Source organism: Uloborus diversus, unplaced genomic scaffold (genome assembly GCF_026930045.1).
Source record: "Uloborus diversus isolate 005 unplaced genomic scaffold, Udiv.v.3.1 scaffold_723, whole genome shotgun sequence".
Classification (NCBI taxonomy): Eukaryota; Metazoa; Arthropoda; class Arachnida; order Araneae; family Uloboridae; genus Uloborus; species Uloborus diversus.
Window position 1 is genome coordinate 44,018 of NW_026558927.1, and position 16,186 is coordinate 60,203.

The 16,186-nt window shown below is 34.0% G+C and overlaps 1 protein-coding gene across 1 annotated transcript in view; it reads right to left on the reverse strand.

Moving 5' to 3' along the window:
- The window catches only part of LOC129233788 (cholinephosphotransferase 1-like), a 59,566-nt gene that overhangs the window by 15,493 nt on the left and 27,887 nt on the right, over window positions 1-16,186 (reverse strand). Inside the window, exons 5-6 of the mRNA XM_054867765.1 lie at window positions 13,579-13,710; window positions 2,632-2,790 (exon numbers count right to left, since the gene is read on the reverse strand). Of these exons, the coding sequence (XP_054723740.1) occupies window positions 2,632-2,790; window positions 13,579-13,710 (291 nt within the window). The remainder of the gene's footprint in view (window positions 1-2,631; window positions 2,791-13,578; window positions 13,711-16,186) is intronic.

Genomic DNA, 16,186 nt, shown 5'->3' on the forward strand with positions numbered 1-16,186 from the left:
ATACCGAGTAGTTGCAAAAAATTGAATATTGTCCGAGGCAGATATTAAAATTTATAAAAAAGCACAAGCATATATAATATTCTGCAATCATTTACAAGTAAATTTAAATTTTGAGAATAATAAAGTTTGTAATGCATCAATGGAATAAATCTTTTATTTTAATGTCCCCAAAGTAAATAAAACATATTTATTAAAAATTGTACAAAAAAACGTAAGTATAGAAAATATGGAATTTTTATATTAAAAATGGATTTTTGCTACAAGCAAAAATTAGTTATAAGAAATATAAAAATACCTTTGCTTAAAAAATAAAAGGAAATAAAACAACATTAAAAGCACACTGCAGACATGTGTTTTGGTATTACAAGGAATTCCTTTTTCAATGCACAAAATGTGAGCTCATGGTTTTAAAGGCATCTGACAAAAGTCAGATTTTTTTCTCGAATGTCTTTACATCTTTTAACTCACATTTTATGCACTGAAAAAGACGTTCCTTGTAACACAGAAACACCTATCTGCAGTATTCCTGCACATTTGTTTTATTTGCTTTTAAAAATTATTTAAGTTTGGCGGACTAGAACTATAATAGATTGGTATAATTTGTTTTAATTCCAACTTGATTAATCATACCTTTTATTTATTTATTTTTAATTTTAAAAATATTCTTTTTGTGAAATTTTTGACATAAACAAAATTTTTAAATAACGCATAATTAACTTTCAGCAGGAATTTAGTTTTAAAAACTATTATATGTACAAGGAGGTCTATATTACTATTCCAATAAGTTCAAAATTCATCACATGTGTGTTTGTGGTTCTTCTTAAAACATAATTGTTACTTGGTAACTCGGTACTCGGCCGAGTAATGAAAGACCGAGTACTCGGCACTCGGCTACTCGGCCAAAGTGCTACTCGGTACATCTCTAAAAAAAACATTTATAACTGAAAAGCAATTGCTGTAAAGCCTTTATTTTTGGAAGGCTTTAGTTTTTGCGAACTCATCGTAGTTGTGAAAATTTAAGCCCCACGAAATCCTTTTCTTTCTAACTTTGGTTACGCTCATTAAAAAGTCGCGACATTTTCAGCACACCAATTCACCAATACAGTCAAACCTCGGTATCGCGACACCCGGATTTTACGACACTCCGGATGTCACGTCATTTTTTCAAAGTCCCGAACTTATGCCATACAGTTTTTGTTGCATAATATATTCAGACATAATTGGTCTCGCCATTTAAACAACCCTCTATTGTCATCATAAATATATACGTATCAATTTTCTCATTGTTTGTCTCACTGTCCGGTAGATGGCGCCATGAGTAGACATCAACTGTGTTTTTTCTGTGGGATATAAGAAGTAAGATCACAGAGGGTTTGTGTGGTATTTGGTGTGTGGCTATCTTGTAACATGGTGCTTTCGTTTCCTCATGTCCGAATGGGTGTATTATATAGAATATTCACCTTACAGGTATGAAGTTAAATGTTCATCCATCCTGTTTTGCAACGTACATTGTAATTTCTTTAACTTACCAACTATTTTAGACTTTTAAACAGAAGCTTTTTATAGCAGAAGTATCTTTCCTTGTAATGTGTAATATTCACTCTGCTTAGTGTTAGACAGTATTAGAATATGTCAGATATCTTCGCTAATGGCGTTTGATATTCTGTACATAACAGTTTTAATGTTAAGTGGCTCCGGATTTTACGACATTTTTTTATGGGTAACTCCGGTTACGACGACACTTCAAGCTGAGCAGATAGGATCAAATACTTCTTTCTATTGAAAAATTTTCCTTAAAATAATGAAAACATCTGGAAATGTTTGCTGTAGGAACTTCGGACTCAGACAAGAGATTTGACCAGGCATGACACCTGAAAAATGGAGGGGGAGGAGTAGATAAGTTCTGAAAGGTACAGGTTTCAGACTTTGACAAGAGGGACAATAGAAAGGAATTCAAAGTGGGAGGATTGTAATTCTGGACGAGGGAAACAGCAGAAGAGAAAGACCTAGCTACCTTAAGCTAAGCTGTAGGTAGTCTCTACAAGCTTTTCCCATAAGAGAAAAAGAGATAAAAGCTCCTCATTACATATAAAAGGGATGCACAACTCTAAACTGGATAAAAGAATGAGGAAGGGTTTTTTTCACCTTTGAAAAATGGGGCTAGGCCGTCATAATCTAATCAAATTGCGGACAAAAGTGAAAAGTCTTGAATTAATTTTTTTCTTGCTGATAATTTCGTGGAAAGGCGGATTAAAAATGTTATTCGTGAAAGTTTAGCAAACACTTATTGGAAAGTATTGTAGAATTAAAAAAAAGAAAATAATAATAATGAGTGAAGTTTTTTTTAAAACTTTTTGTTATATTCACCAATAACTCAAATTTACATTAGTTGAATCTATTTAAAAGCATAAACACTATTAATTTCTTCCTTAAATCTAATTTTATTCCGAACCAATGTTTAATTATGAATTTCTAAACTATTCCGGTTATGACGTCGCTCCGGCTATGACGACACTTTGATGACAGTCCCAGAGTTGTTGTGATAACGAGGTTTGACTGTATCTTCATTTTTGCGAAAATAAGTGCTTTTGCAGTAACTTGATGCAAGATTTTCAAGCAAAAACTACTCACCACCAATTTATTGGTGACCTTGGAAGCCACCATTCCAAATGCTAAGATATAGAGGCAGGGGTGGTGCTCGTAGATGTTGGACACAGACTTCTGATAGATGACAAAGGCGGGCACCACCACCAGGGCCAGGGGGATGATTGGAGAAAAGATGCTCGAACCCTAGGATATCAATAACAAATGTCACACAAGTTTTCAGCTAAAAAAATTCTTTTAATGTATTACTTTTCGAACAGTTGAAATCATTTTTCACATGCACACATGAAGTATGTTTAGCTTAGCTTGAAGTTGGTAATTTTTGCAGAAAAAAATTAGCAACATAAGAAGCAAAAGTGGATGAAAAGGCAGAAATGAAAATCTGGAAATGAATAGGACAAATATAGGAAAAAAATGTTTTATTCCTGAATCAATTTAATTTTTTCAAAGTTGCTCTAAAAGACTGTTTGAAACACCAGGACATACATTTGCCCATTTCACTGCAATTTGTTCCTTATATAAATTGTTTTACTTCTCACTATGTTTATATTGACTTGTACTTTTGAATTCTAAAAAGACTTATATCATCCAAACAATGTATAATCTCATGCAAACTTTTTCCGATAAGTTAAAGCTAAAGTTGCGAAAATCATTAATGCAATGATACAAAATCATTTTCTTACTATTTTCGCTTAATATTTTGGAGAAAAAAAAATTTCAAAACCACCCAGTACTAAATCACAATTAACGTTGATATAAATCAAATTTCTAATAGTAACACATTGGGATCAGTATGAAGTGAAACCCCACCAAGTAAGGTATTCCTATAATTATAAAAGTAGACACATAGACTTATTAAATGTTCAGAGACTTAGATTTAAGACTTAACAGTATAATGCCAAATAAATTTGTTCAATAAATTAGGATAAGCAACAGCATGCAATGATATATACTTACATCACTGTTAATAGTACTTTTCCATTAAGAGTAGGACAACACCATATGCTTTTTGCACTACAATATTATAATTTGTTTTTTTCCTTCCCCACATCCTTGATGCAAGTGCATGTTTTACAAAACTTAGCATCAATAGCACTTACTTTCTGGCTAGACATTAGACGCTCGTTTCATCTTCTAAGTTTTTTTTTTTTTTCTTATACATGTTTTAAGTTTGATTTCTCGTTTCACTGCGCTTTCTTCGGTATTTTACACTTTTCCTGAAAATGCGTAGATGGTGACGGTTATGCTGACGTGCTAAGCACAAATTAAGTATCTGCTGTGGAGTTCTAAATGCGAAATTCATGAATAAAGCTTTACAACTTATTTCTTTGATTTGTGGCTTAACTTATTGTTCAACTTACTGTCGTCTTTTCGTAAATAATTGGTCTAACCCGAGTGCATATTTTTAAAAAACTTCTTTACTTAAAATTAATAAATGTAGTTACCACCAAGGGCGCCCATATGCAAAATTTTAAGGGGGGGGGGCTCATATATTTTCTCCATGGTTTAGCAAGATATTTTCCCTGTAGAAACTGATTTCAGTAGATTAGAGTTAATTAAAATTTGACATTTTTAATAACTTATTAATTGTTGGAGAAAAAATGTTTTTACATTTTTGAAAAGAAAAAAATACTAAAAGAAAGGAAGTTTCAAAGGGGGGGGGCTTGAACCCCCCTTCCTCCCATATGGGCACCCTGGGTTATGACAAATTTTCTCTGCAATAACATATTTACGAGTATATACTATGTATATACTAGTAAAGCTTACGTTCAACGACCTCGACTGTTGGCGACCGGTCGATTGTTCACATGACAGCTAATGATGTCAGCGGTTACAAACCGGTTGCTCACCAACCAATGTTTCATCGAACGGCTTCAGTTGATCACGGGTTACCTGCGCAGACATGGCGCAGATGAATAACACACAGGTGAAAAATACTTATAATTGGACAAAAATGTCACCCGGTTCAATCAACCAGCTTAACTTGCTGTCGACCGGTAGATCATGTTGGCATAAAATATTATTTAATTTTATTTATTCTCGGTCCACAGCCGATAATTTAAAGAAAATAATTTTAAAGTTAATTGTTACCTACTTTAATAAGCCTAGTCTGGTAAAAGTATAATTCAACTAGTTGGTGCTAACACTTCAATCGACATTTCCCCCACGCCATAATTAATGGCGACTGTTTACTAAGTACATCGAAGATTGCATGTCTCGATGTGTCAATTCGGAAAAGTTGAGTTGTCACTTGAATGATTTGAATTAATTCCACTTGTTTAAGACCGCACATACCATGGAGGGAGTATGAAAATTTGCGGCAGTGGAATAAACAAATGAGTTGTAATTGAAGTTAGTATTGTGACGTCATCAAGGCATGCAATCTCATTGGCCGATGGAATATATATATTGAGGTGAGTGGCAACACTCTCTCTCTCTTCTCATCGATCCCCAGTTTTGTTTTGATTGTGAGGCCTAGTCCGGCTCACGTGAGAGGGGTTTTTCCCTCGCTATGCTAGCGGGATTTAGTGGCGTGTAACCAGTGATGAATTAATCACCTTGTTTTTCAAGTTTTGGAATTCCAAGTCCTGGAAATGAAATGAGTCCAGGTGAAGAAGTACTTGTTTTGTGTACGGCAAATTGATATTGCCAGGGAAGTGTGTTCCATAAGTTCTGCTGGATAAGTTCGCCGAATCTTCGAGTCTTCCATGTGGTTTACCTGTCAAGTGTGTTCCTGAAGTTTAATCCGGACGACTTTGTGTGTTCCTGGAATTGACAACTTAGGACTGACCAGTGACTTCATCGACAGATTGGCGACATTTTATCCTTTATTATATGGAACTCATTTTGTTGTGATATTTTGGGGGTGTTCTTTTTACAGGGATGTTTTGCTATATTTACTAGTCATATTTAATAAATGAATTTTTTCTGAAACATGCTTTTTGCTTGTCTCCAACTTGACATTTCACGGCCATTTAATGTTGGCTTAGTTTAAATTTCTCAAACATAATATTGGATTTTTAAACTTAATTCTAATCATGCCAACAGATCAACCAGTGAGGCTCACAGAACGACATCAGTAGCAAGCAGTTAAAAGGTCGATCTCATAGAACGCTGGCATACCTTCTCACCAATTGACCAGTCGAGGTCGGCGAACGCACCCAAAATGTGCGAAGGCATTCAACAGTTTATATGGGTGTGACATTAATGAAAAAGCATAGACTAATAATAAGAGTAGACCGAGCTATGGCAACCCTTTTGCTGCTCATAAACCAAACCATGTGACTGGTGGATATCCTAGCAACAGCGGGCGTTAATCATAGCAGACGATCAACGCCAGCGCGAAATAAAATAAATAGAATTGATGGAACACGGAAGAATGATCTTTTATGGAGTCCGATTTGTAAATTTGTTATTCTAAGTTGTAAATATTTTGTTAATATAGTGAGTTTTTCGTTTAGATACTATTGTGCATTTTCTTTAGTCAATTTCAATAACTCTCTAAGCAATAAAAGATGCAAGCGACCAAGAAGAATCAGCAAACGGTAAGATTTTTACCTACAGTTTCAATTTAAGATACCGATTAGTACATTTTTGCGTTAACGCAAAACGTTTACGCCATTTCGTTCACGCCAACGCTGACAGCTCCAAATGAAATAAAAGTTACCGAAAACTGATCAAAAACTATTACTAATGTCAAAATAATGCATAACTAAAAGAAAAACAGTTAAATCTCTGCACCTGGAAGTTTTTTTTAATGAAAACACATTGTCTTAAAATACATGTCGAGTGCCAAACTATAGATAATGCTGCCATCTAGCAACCATGCTGCCAAAGTCTTCGCCAAGCCCTTCCACTAGTCACATGATACATCTATGAACCAATTTTCTTTATCAGCAAGAATGAGAAAGCTCGGTCTACTCTTATTATTAGTCTATGTGAAAAAGCTCTATAAACTCTACAACATGCATATTGGAGTGTTTTCAAGGTTACAGGGAAGGGAAGGGATCAGGGAAACATAAGGAGGAAGGACTCACTGCCACGGAAGATCCGTTCTTCCCGCTTCCGCCAGACAAGATGGACGTTAGGTAGCCGTAGCAGAGCATCAGGCTCACCAGGAAAGCGATAGTAATGGGGACCAGGCGTAGCTCTGCAGGCATGCCTGGTAGCTGGACGCAAGAGAGAGATGAGGGCCAGATCGAAAGGGCCAGACAACAAATGCAACCCTGCTGCATTTTACTTTCAGTAGAATTTCAAAATTTTATACATCGCGGAACTGGATCAGGAGCCAATCCAGGATTTTTTTCTTGCTACCTATTTTTGTGAAAGTGTATTTCATCATTCTATTTTTGTGAAAGGTTTTTTTTTTTATCAGCATTGTTTTTGTGGCATCCTGATTTTGTGCCCTAAACTTTTAGAGGCATCCTAATTTTTATAAAAGAGAAGTAGAACAAGTGGAATTTCAGTTTGAAAAGTGTAAATGTCATCTAGTATTATTTTTAACAGGTTTTGTTTTTTGGGAAGGGGGGGGGGGGGAAAGCTAAAAACTCAAGAAGTACCAAAAATACCATCATAATGTCAGCTTAATAGGCTATGTACTGTGTACAATATTGGAAATTGTGAGAAAAACGGTTCCCCAAAACATGTTAAAAGATTGCGATAATATTGCATAAAATACACTTTCGCGAAAAACAGCTAAAAATTAGTTAAAATACCACAAAAAGGTTGCTATTTAAGCGATTCTTCATATAAACCTGCTTAGAATTTTATGATTAAATTTTGTTTTAAACAGAAAAACAAATTTTATATTTTAAAATGCAAATTTTTGTGAAATTTTCGATATTTTTGCGAAGCTACTGATCTTATTACTTGATTTTTGTGAAAGTACCTATTTCAAAACAAGACTTTTGTGAAGGTACCGAAAAAACGGTAGCAAAATCAGCCTGTATTGGGCTCTGTGGATGTACCACCAGTATCGGGTCCCGAGGAGTTTTATTTTAAAATCCTATTCTGCACCCACTTGCTAAGCTTAGTGTCACTGACTTCTTTAGCGCCTACTTCTGCTTTGAGCGATTCCACCAAAACATGAGTGACATGTGACATTTTGACACATTTGCACTTCCTTTTACATAGTAAAGGAAGTATTGTATTTGCGAAAAAATTTGCACTTGAAAATCTACCTTAATTTCTATTTTGCTCACCCCGAATGAATATTGAGTTTTTTTTTCTCAACCCAACTACATGTGGATACATGCCTAAGAACGTATAGACATCCGAAATATCCATTTTGATGATCCCCGAGTTAATTACAATGAGTTTTCTCATGACATCCGTATGTATGTGCGTATGTATCTCACATAACTCAAGAACAGTAAGTCCCAGAAAGTTGAAATTTAGTATGTAGACTCCAAGTGGGGTCTAGTTAAGCACTCCCCTTTTTGGCTGCATTCAGGTGTTCCAAAGGGGGTCTTTTACACCTTTTGGGGGGAAAATCATTGTTAATTTTGATGCAAACTCAAGTGGTGTTATAATTTGGCAACCACTTGGCAATACATCAGCAAGCTTTTGGTCGCCAAGTTTTTTCACCAACTTGTCGACAAATCTAGCGAGTTTTTTTTTTTTAAATCTGGTTGCAATTTGGCGGACATTTTAGAGGCGATATTTAGAGAGTGAACCATTGAATTACACTGAAATTGCCAATATTGGAAAAATTAATCTATATAAAACATTTTTTTTTGCTTTGTTTCACAACAAACTTGGGGGGGGGGGGGAATATTTAAAGTGTTTCTTTGCTTACTCCAAGGCACTATGATCGTTGAATTGACATAAAAAGAAGTCATGTGATGCACAGCTTGTTTTCTTTCCAAAGTTCTTTTTCATGAGCTCAGCATTGAAAAAAATCAAGCATCGGTTAGTATTATCTTGTCTGACATACATAAAACAGTTACTTGCACAATATAATTACTCGTAAGTTTTTTATAATTAATTATCAATTTCATAAAGCTTGTAACCTGTGTGACAACTTAAATCTCAAACTGTCATGCACGTTACAAGTTTTAAAAAATTAACAAATAATTAGAAAAATCTGAGAATAATTACATTGTGCATGCAAGAAGAGTACGTAAAATAAGATAATATGAAACAATGCTTTATTCAGTAAATTACCGCCCATTAGCCTGGGCTAAAGCAGAAATACGTGAAATACACCGCCAGCTCAGTCATTTCCAGCCGAGGACTGCAGTTTCGTGCTTATTAGCACTCATCAGCCCGGCATAGGAAAAAACTACTGAATATACCTTGCCTCGCGTTCAATCTTCGAGTTGAACCGAACCATTGCTTCGGTCACTCGTCTGGTCTGCTGATTCTATATTAGCTACCAGTTTGTTTCGCACTCTTGGCTACCTTAAGAGGTTTTCCATCTCTAGCTCAGTCACTTTCCTATGATAGGCTGATGAGTGCTAATAAGCACGAAACTGCAGTCCTCGGCTGGAATTGACTGAGCTGGCGGTGTATTTCACGTAATGCTTTATTATTTTATGCTGAGCTAATGAAAAAGAACTTTGGAAAGAAAAATATTGTAAAAATGTCACATGTTACGGTGGAATTGCCCTATTCAAACTAAGTATGTTCCAGTAAACAAATAAACTCTTGCCGTATTACTCCGTATTATCCGGCATGCCGGAAAAAAGTGAGGTTTACCAGCATACCGGGAAGTTTCGAGTTTTACGGCATGCCGGAAAAAAGTGAGGTTGACCAGCATGCCAGGAAATTTTGAGTTTTACGGCATGCCATATAACTGGAGGTTTATTTTGCAACAAAACAAAAGCAAATTTCCCCATTCAGTTCTAATTGTGTATTGCATATAATGTGTTTGTTATTTATGGTAGGTCATAAAAAACGGATTTAATTATATGCCAATAAAAAATCAATTTAGAAGCAATCATCGTTGCTGCGATTTGTACATAATTTTTTTTAAATAAATTTTTTTTTTTGGGTTCCTTTTAGAGAGGTGAGTTTAATTTTTATTTATTGAATAGCTATGGTAAATTCCTTAGCACTGGCTTAGGGGCAGGAACTTACTGCTTAAATGTTTGCTTAGTTTTAATTTCATTTGTATAAAATTATTTGTTGTTTAATAATATTTTTCTTGTTAAAATAACAAATATCATTGTTAGTTAATATTTTTACAAAATTAAACTGTTTATTAATACTAATAGGATATGAAGAGAACTTATTATTTTTTAAGCTGAACATATATTTTTTATAGCAGTATTTTTTTTCCTAACCTCGATTTTTCTGGCATGCCAGAAAGGACCAGGCAAGTGTTATTGAAAATCTGGTGACCCCCGAATTTTGCAGCATGCTGGATAATGCGGGGTAATAGGGCGATAGTATTTATCTCCTCCGTCTTATCACCACTAACAAAAAATGCCATCAAGGTAAATAAAGTTATTAGCATCAGCTAATTTTCTTGGTAATTGATGACGGTACTGAAAATGGGGTATTTCATTGGCAGATTCATCTTATTCATTGCTTACAGTCAAATGAAAATAGTATTTTCTAAAAATAAAAAAATTGAAAATGATATGCATGTCCATCTGGAAGTGTTGCTACTTTATTTTTACAGTAGAAAATTACTGATTATGCTGATGAATTCCTTAAATATTGTGTTTTATGTGAGATTATCAACTTAGAATTCAAATCTTTCTCCATCTGATTTAGAACACTATAATTTCAGTATTGTTCCTCCAGGAGACACTCAATTTTCTCAAAAAGAAAAATTAAGATTTTTTTTTTTTAAGCTTGCACTTTTCTATTTGTTTTGAACTAATTGGTATGAAAATTTTAAAAAATTATTTTTTAAAGTAGGTATTGGGGCTGAGAAGGTAAAATTGGTAAGAAACTTTAAACCTTTTAAAATAATTTTTCTTTAAACCATTTTAAAGCATCTATCACAGATAGGAAAATGATACAATAAAGGAATTCGGGAATCTAGCAAAATTGGTTTTATGCAAACCTATGCTAAAATTATTTTGTAGAGGTTGTTTACTTTTTGTTATATTAGTTTTTCTATAAAGTCCATTTTGCAATATTGAATGCCGCGATGAGGTTATTCTTCTAATCATTGGTATTGTGCAAAGTCTATAACTTACTATTGGGAAGTGTTTATTTTTTCAATCGTGTATTTCGGAAATTGTCTACCTCTTCAGTAAAGGGTCTATTTTGCAATCTCAGAAACAATTTTATCATCAGATAAAGCTGTTTCAGATTCTCTTTTAGCTCCTGAATTGTATTTAAAGATTACTGGTGGTACATGTGCTAAAAATTTATGGTTATGCTTATGGTTTTAAAAACATTGATGAATTCGACATGGGTTCTTTTCTGTAAAATGCAGCAGAGCATTTGTTGTTCTGAGATGAAGATAAAGGAAAAACTATGTCAGGTATTAGAAAGTAAAATGATTAAGCACATGAACTTCCAGGATTTCATTTCAAACATCAAAGCTACTAGAATATCAATAGTGCATTAGTGTTTGCTTGAACAACATTATCAGTTATGGAATGAATTTTTAAAATGTATGATCATGACCTTGCTTGGCATGACCAAGTGCGAAACATTAGTCGTCTCACTGATCTTGGAACAACTTCTACATTTGAATTCCTTAATCTTGCACATGTACTCACCACTCTCATTGAGTGGCCTAGCAAGAAATTTCTCATGGGGGTGGGTCATATGAAATTTTTTGAAATTAAAAGGCCAAAAAGTGGCCTTTTTTTTGAGCCTTTGCACGTGTGATCATACTTATAATTTTGAGTTTCGGGGGGGGGGGGGGGGAGTGACCCTCCTATCCCCCTTGCTACACCACTGCTCTCATTTACTACACACTAACTACATCATTGCAGTCTAGCATTTGTGGTAAAATAGCATGCTCATAATACTTTTTCTGGGCTGGGCACTGAATTTTTGAGCACTGCCAATCTTGCCAGAATGAAAGGGAAATTGTCCAAAAGCTGCCAATTGAGCTAAAATTTCAAGTCTCAAAATATTCCTCATCATTGGCTGCCTACTTGAACTTCAAATGATTTTATTGAATAAATGCAAAAAATGTTACGCAATACATTTGTATAACAGCAGTGCCCAGACTTATTTCAATGTACTGCAAACTGTAACATTTTATCCATTTCAGCCTTTGCCTGAAATTTTAAGCGTCAATCATGAAATTCAGCTCTACTAATGTATGTCAGAGTTTTTTCATTGATTTCATTGGCTGCTGCAAAACCATAACAGGATTTTTATAATATGGTAAAATATTATCCGCAGACTCTTTGTCAAGTTGAAATGGAAGTTCAGAAGAGAACATTACATAACATAAATGTTCAATCGCTTATTACTGTTTCGAATGCCATGGGGAGTTTATATGGTCACAAGACGACATTTTAATACTAAACTATGAAATCCTGGATATTCAAGACAAAGAAAAGGCATGAATGCTGCACTACAGCTTGAAGTGCAGCTTAGGAGTAATACAAGCATAAGATTAGTAATGACTTCTTGAAAATTGTTAGCCCCAAGGACTAGGTTGAACCTTAGACATCAAAGATTTAAATTAAAAGAACACAAGCATAAATAACAATTCAAGATATACCTGCTTTAAATTTCAGAACAAAAACTACTTGTTGTCAAGCATCAACACTGCATTTGTTTATGATCGACATTTAAAACCAATTGACAAAAATATGAAAATAACAGGAAACTTATTTCTCTATACACTAATTCTTAATACATTTTAAATATATTAATTCTGATCAAAAATCATCAACACATTCAGTGCCCAAATGTCTATTAATTCACTCTGGTCCATTATGTTTACTGCTCATGAGACAACATTTACACCAACTGTTAGCCAGGACAGACACGCCCACATTACATTCTGCTATGTATGCACACAGGGAAAATATGATTTGATGCACCCCTACACATAATGTTGCAATCAATATTATAAAAACACTAATTGACTTTAAGTTTCCAAATCAATAATAGCTCATGAAATTTTAGGACAAGTTACTACTTTATGTTTTTGTCTGTGAGTGTTCATGTGCTCAACCAGAGCTTGCAGTTCTCAACTGCATCAGTGTAACATCCAGGGTATTTGCTAAAGTTTTCAAATCCATGGCTTTCCATGATTTCAGCTAGTAACTTTCCATGGCTCACAGGATGCAATGTTTTCAGGAGGAAAAAAAACACATTTTTCGCAAGAAATATCTATATATGTGCTTTGTGAAAATTAAATTGCAACTGCCTCAGAAAACATGCTTTACAAAATTCAAGTTAAAGCAAAAAGTAACAAGCTGAGCTACGATTATAACTAAAAAACAATTAATTCGAAATGATTTGATTTTCATATTCTATTACTACAATATTATCATTAGTCAACTTTTTAAGACAATATTCTTTTTTAAAATTATCAAAAATGTAAGATAAACACTGCTGAACATAACTAATGATAATTGTTGCAAGTGGTATTAGCTTGAATCAAATCAGATGCAAATGGAAAACAAAAAAGAAAAAGTGTATATGGAAAAATGACCAGGGCACAAGTTAAAATAAAGGAAGGGATAAAAATAATGGTAATCACAAAATTAATGTTATCCATGCGATAGAATCACTTAGAAAACAAAATCAAGCGAATTTTATAGAAAGTGATGCAATCGGATTTTGAAATACTTAAAAAATTTTACTTTACACATAACAGAGTAAAAAAAAAAAGCTAAAATGCGTAACTTTACGACTGATAGGTAAAACCTAGTTCCTACCCAATATTTAGTATGTCCAAGAATTGAAAATCTGCGACTAATTTTCAGTTTCCATGTTTTTTGAGCATTTTTTGTTGAAAATCATGAACTTTAATGACTTTCAAGGTGTGCAGATACCCTAAACAACTGAAAGGCAACACGATGAGAGGCATTCACTTACTGCAATTGTGGATCCGTTTTTCCCTGCCCCTCCAGTAAATATAGATGTGATATTAGAATAAAATGCAAAAGAAGCTGCCACTATTCCAACAAACACGGGAAGTAATTTTACTTCTATGTACACTGAAGCTATCTAAATGAGAAACAAAAATGTTCACATCAAAGAAAAATCATGCAAACATAAAAAAAATAATAAAATAAAATAATAGAAACTAATATAATTTTTATGTTTAACAAATCAAAATCATGCAATGATACACATGCTGTAATAATTATAAATAAAACTACAAAGAGAAAAATAATTCTTCTGAAGATCATTTACTATGTATTTTCAATCAGTCCTCTGCAGTCTTTGGCCTTTGGATTGTTGCAGGACCATTCAAAATTTCAAGTGACTTACTTGAATTTCAAAAATAAAGTACAATACATGAAGAGAGGTTTTAAAAAATAAATATGAATCAGCTGAAGAATAAAAAACTAATAACAATAATATTCTCCTTTGATAATAAAGTAGCAGAAATGAACATGCACTTTTATTTAAAAATAAACATACTAAAAATTCATCAAAAAAATTTCAATGAAAAATCAGTAACTTAAAACACCTTCCTACATACATCATGCATTCTGGTTGATTCTGATCTACAGGTGGTCGATGCCAAGGGGTGTAGTGGAGCCAGAACGCCGTTCTGGTACATCCTAACAACGTAGAATGTTGCTGAGACACAATATTTCAAATTTGGAGCTTGTGCTTTTATTTCAGAAATTCAAAGTAAAATAACTGCCATATTACCCCACATTAGCCGGCATGCCAAAAATAAGTGAGGTGGACCAACATGTAGGGAAGATTCTAATTTTCTGGCACGCTGTATAATGTGGGGTTTCTTTTGTAGTTTTTTTTTTTTTTTTTTGAGCAATCACGATTGCTTATTGCTTTCATTTGACTGTTTTTGGTGTTCCTATCATTTTATTTTCCCACCAGCACCCTCTGCAGCACCACCGTCAACTGGCTCCTCACGATGCTGCTCCTATAGCGAAAGCCGTCTCCAGGTTGCATCCATGTCCTACACACACGCGCATACATACACAACTACACACACGCATGCACTCACACACACACATACACACAGCTACCCACACATTCATGCCTGCACACAGACACAAATACATATGCCTACACACACATACACATACCCCCCCCCACACACATACATTCATACACACAACTACCCACACAATTATGCCAGCACACAGACACAAACAAACATGCCTACACACACATACCCCCTACACACAAACACACCCTCGTGATTGCAAAAAACATAATTTGAATTCAAGATGTCAAAATTCAAATTATTTTTTTTTCTTCACTTTCTACAGTGTTTTTTTTCCTCTATCAAGGTCATAAGTTCCTTTTGAGGGGAATAAATGCAGCCTTTTTTTTCAGTTGCCATATCATTCCATATTAAAAATAGCCAAACAGATATTAAATAATAATACACTGTTATTCAACTATGCCTTATTGAAAAAAATATTTTATTTCCTCAATATAAATTAGATTAGATTTATTTCATAGTGATGAGTTTATTTATTGAATAGCTATACTTCTTGTGCATTTTTAAAACATTTAAATTTTGACTATTTCGTTTTAATTATTTTTTTTTTTACAAAATTATACGAGGTCAAATCAAAAAGTCTTTGCGCCTATTTTTTTTTAAAGCCAAAATACAGCTGTGAACACAAAGCAAACACATACATTCCCAGCAGTGACAGTTCCTTGAACCGTACCAGCCGTATTTGCTTTTTCTGTGAAGAGCAGAGACGCTTTCAGTCATTAAAGATGACGGTTGTTCTTCAGACGTCCACTGCTTATGAGCAGCGAAGTGTTATTCATTTTGTACGGAGCAAGGGACAAAAGCCCATAGCGAGTCACAGGGAAATGCACCTACAATTCAGACCTTGTAGTCGGGGTTCGCAAAAACCCGGGTTTTTTTAAAAAAGCCCATGGACCCAGGGTTTTTTGGGTTTTTTTAAATAAAACCCAAAAAAACCAACTAAAGTTGGGTTTTTTAAAAGAAATGTGGATTTTTTTTTTGTCATTTTTTAGGGAAAATGTGGAGTACTTGTAGCATAGTGTAGCGTAAGTATATGGACAAAGTGCAAAAATTGTCTTCGGGGAAAAAAAACTGGAAAACTAGTTAAAATTCAGCGTTTCCTGAAGAAAAGTATAAAAGACCACGAAACCCAAGAATAGTGAAGTTTCAGATTTTTTAGTTTCCACGACTACCAACAGTTAAGGCAAAGTTACTTTTCAAGTGATAAAATCTATTGTTCGTTTTTAATTACAACGTTTTTTTTTTTTGCACTTTACCTTATTGTATTTCATTTTGTTATGCAAAACTACTGTAGAACCTCAAGTAGTTTAAATCCCTTTTTACTGAATTCCAGCTTAATCAAGACATTTCTTTGAATTTTATGCTGCCTGTTTTTCTATTTCTGTGTACAGAGTTAGAAATATTCAACTTTTTCGTAAGATAATGAAAATACTGTACCTGTTCTGTCGACCGTTTAAAAAATCTGTTTATTTCTAAAAAATATACCTTGTGTTTATT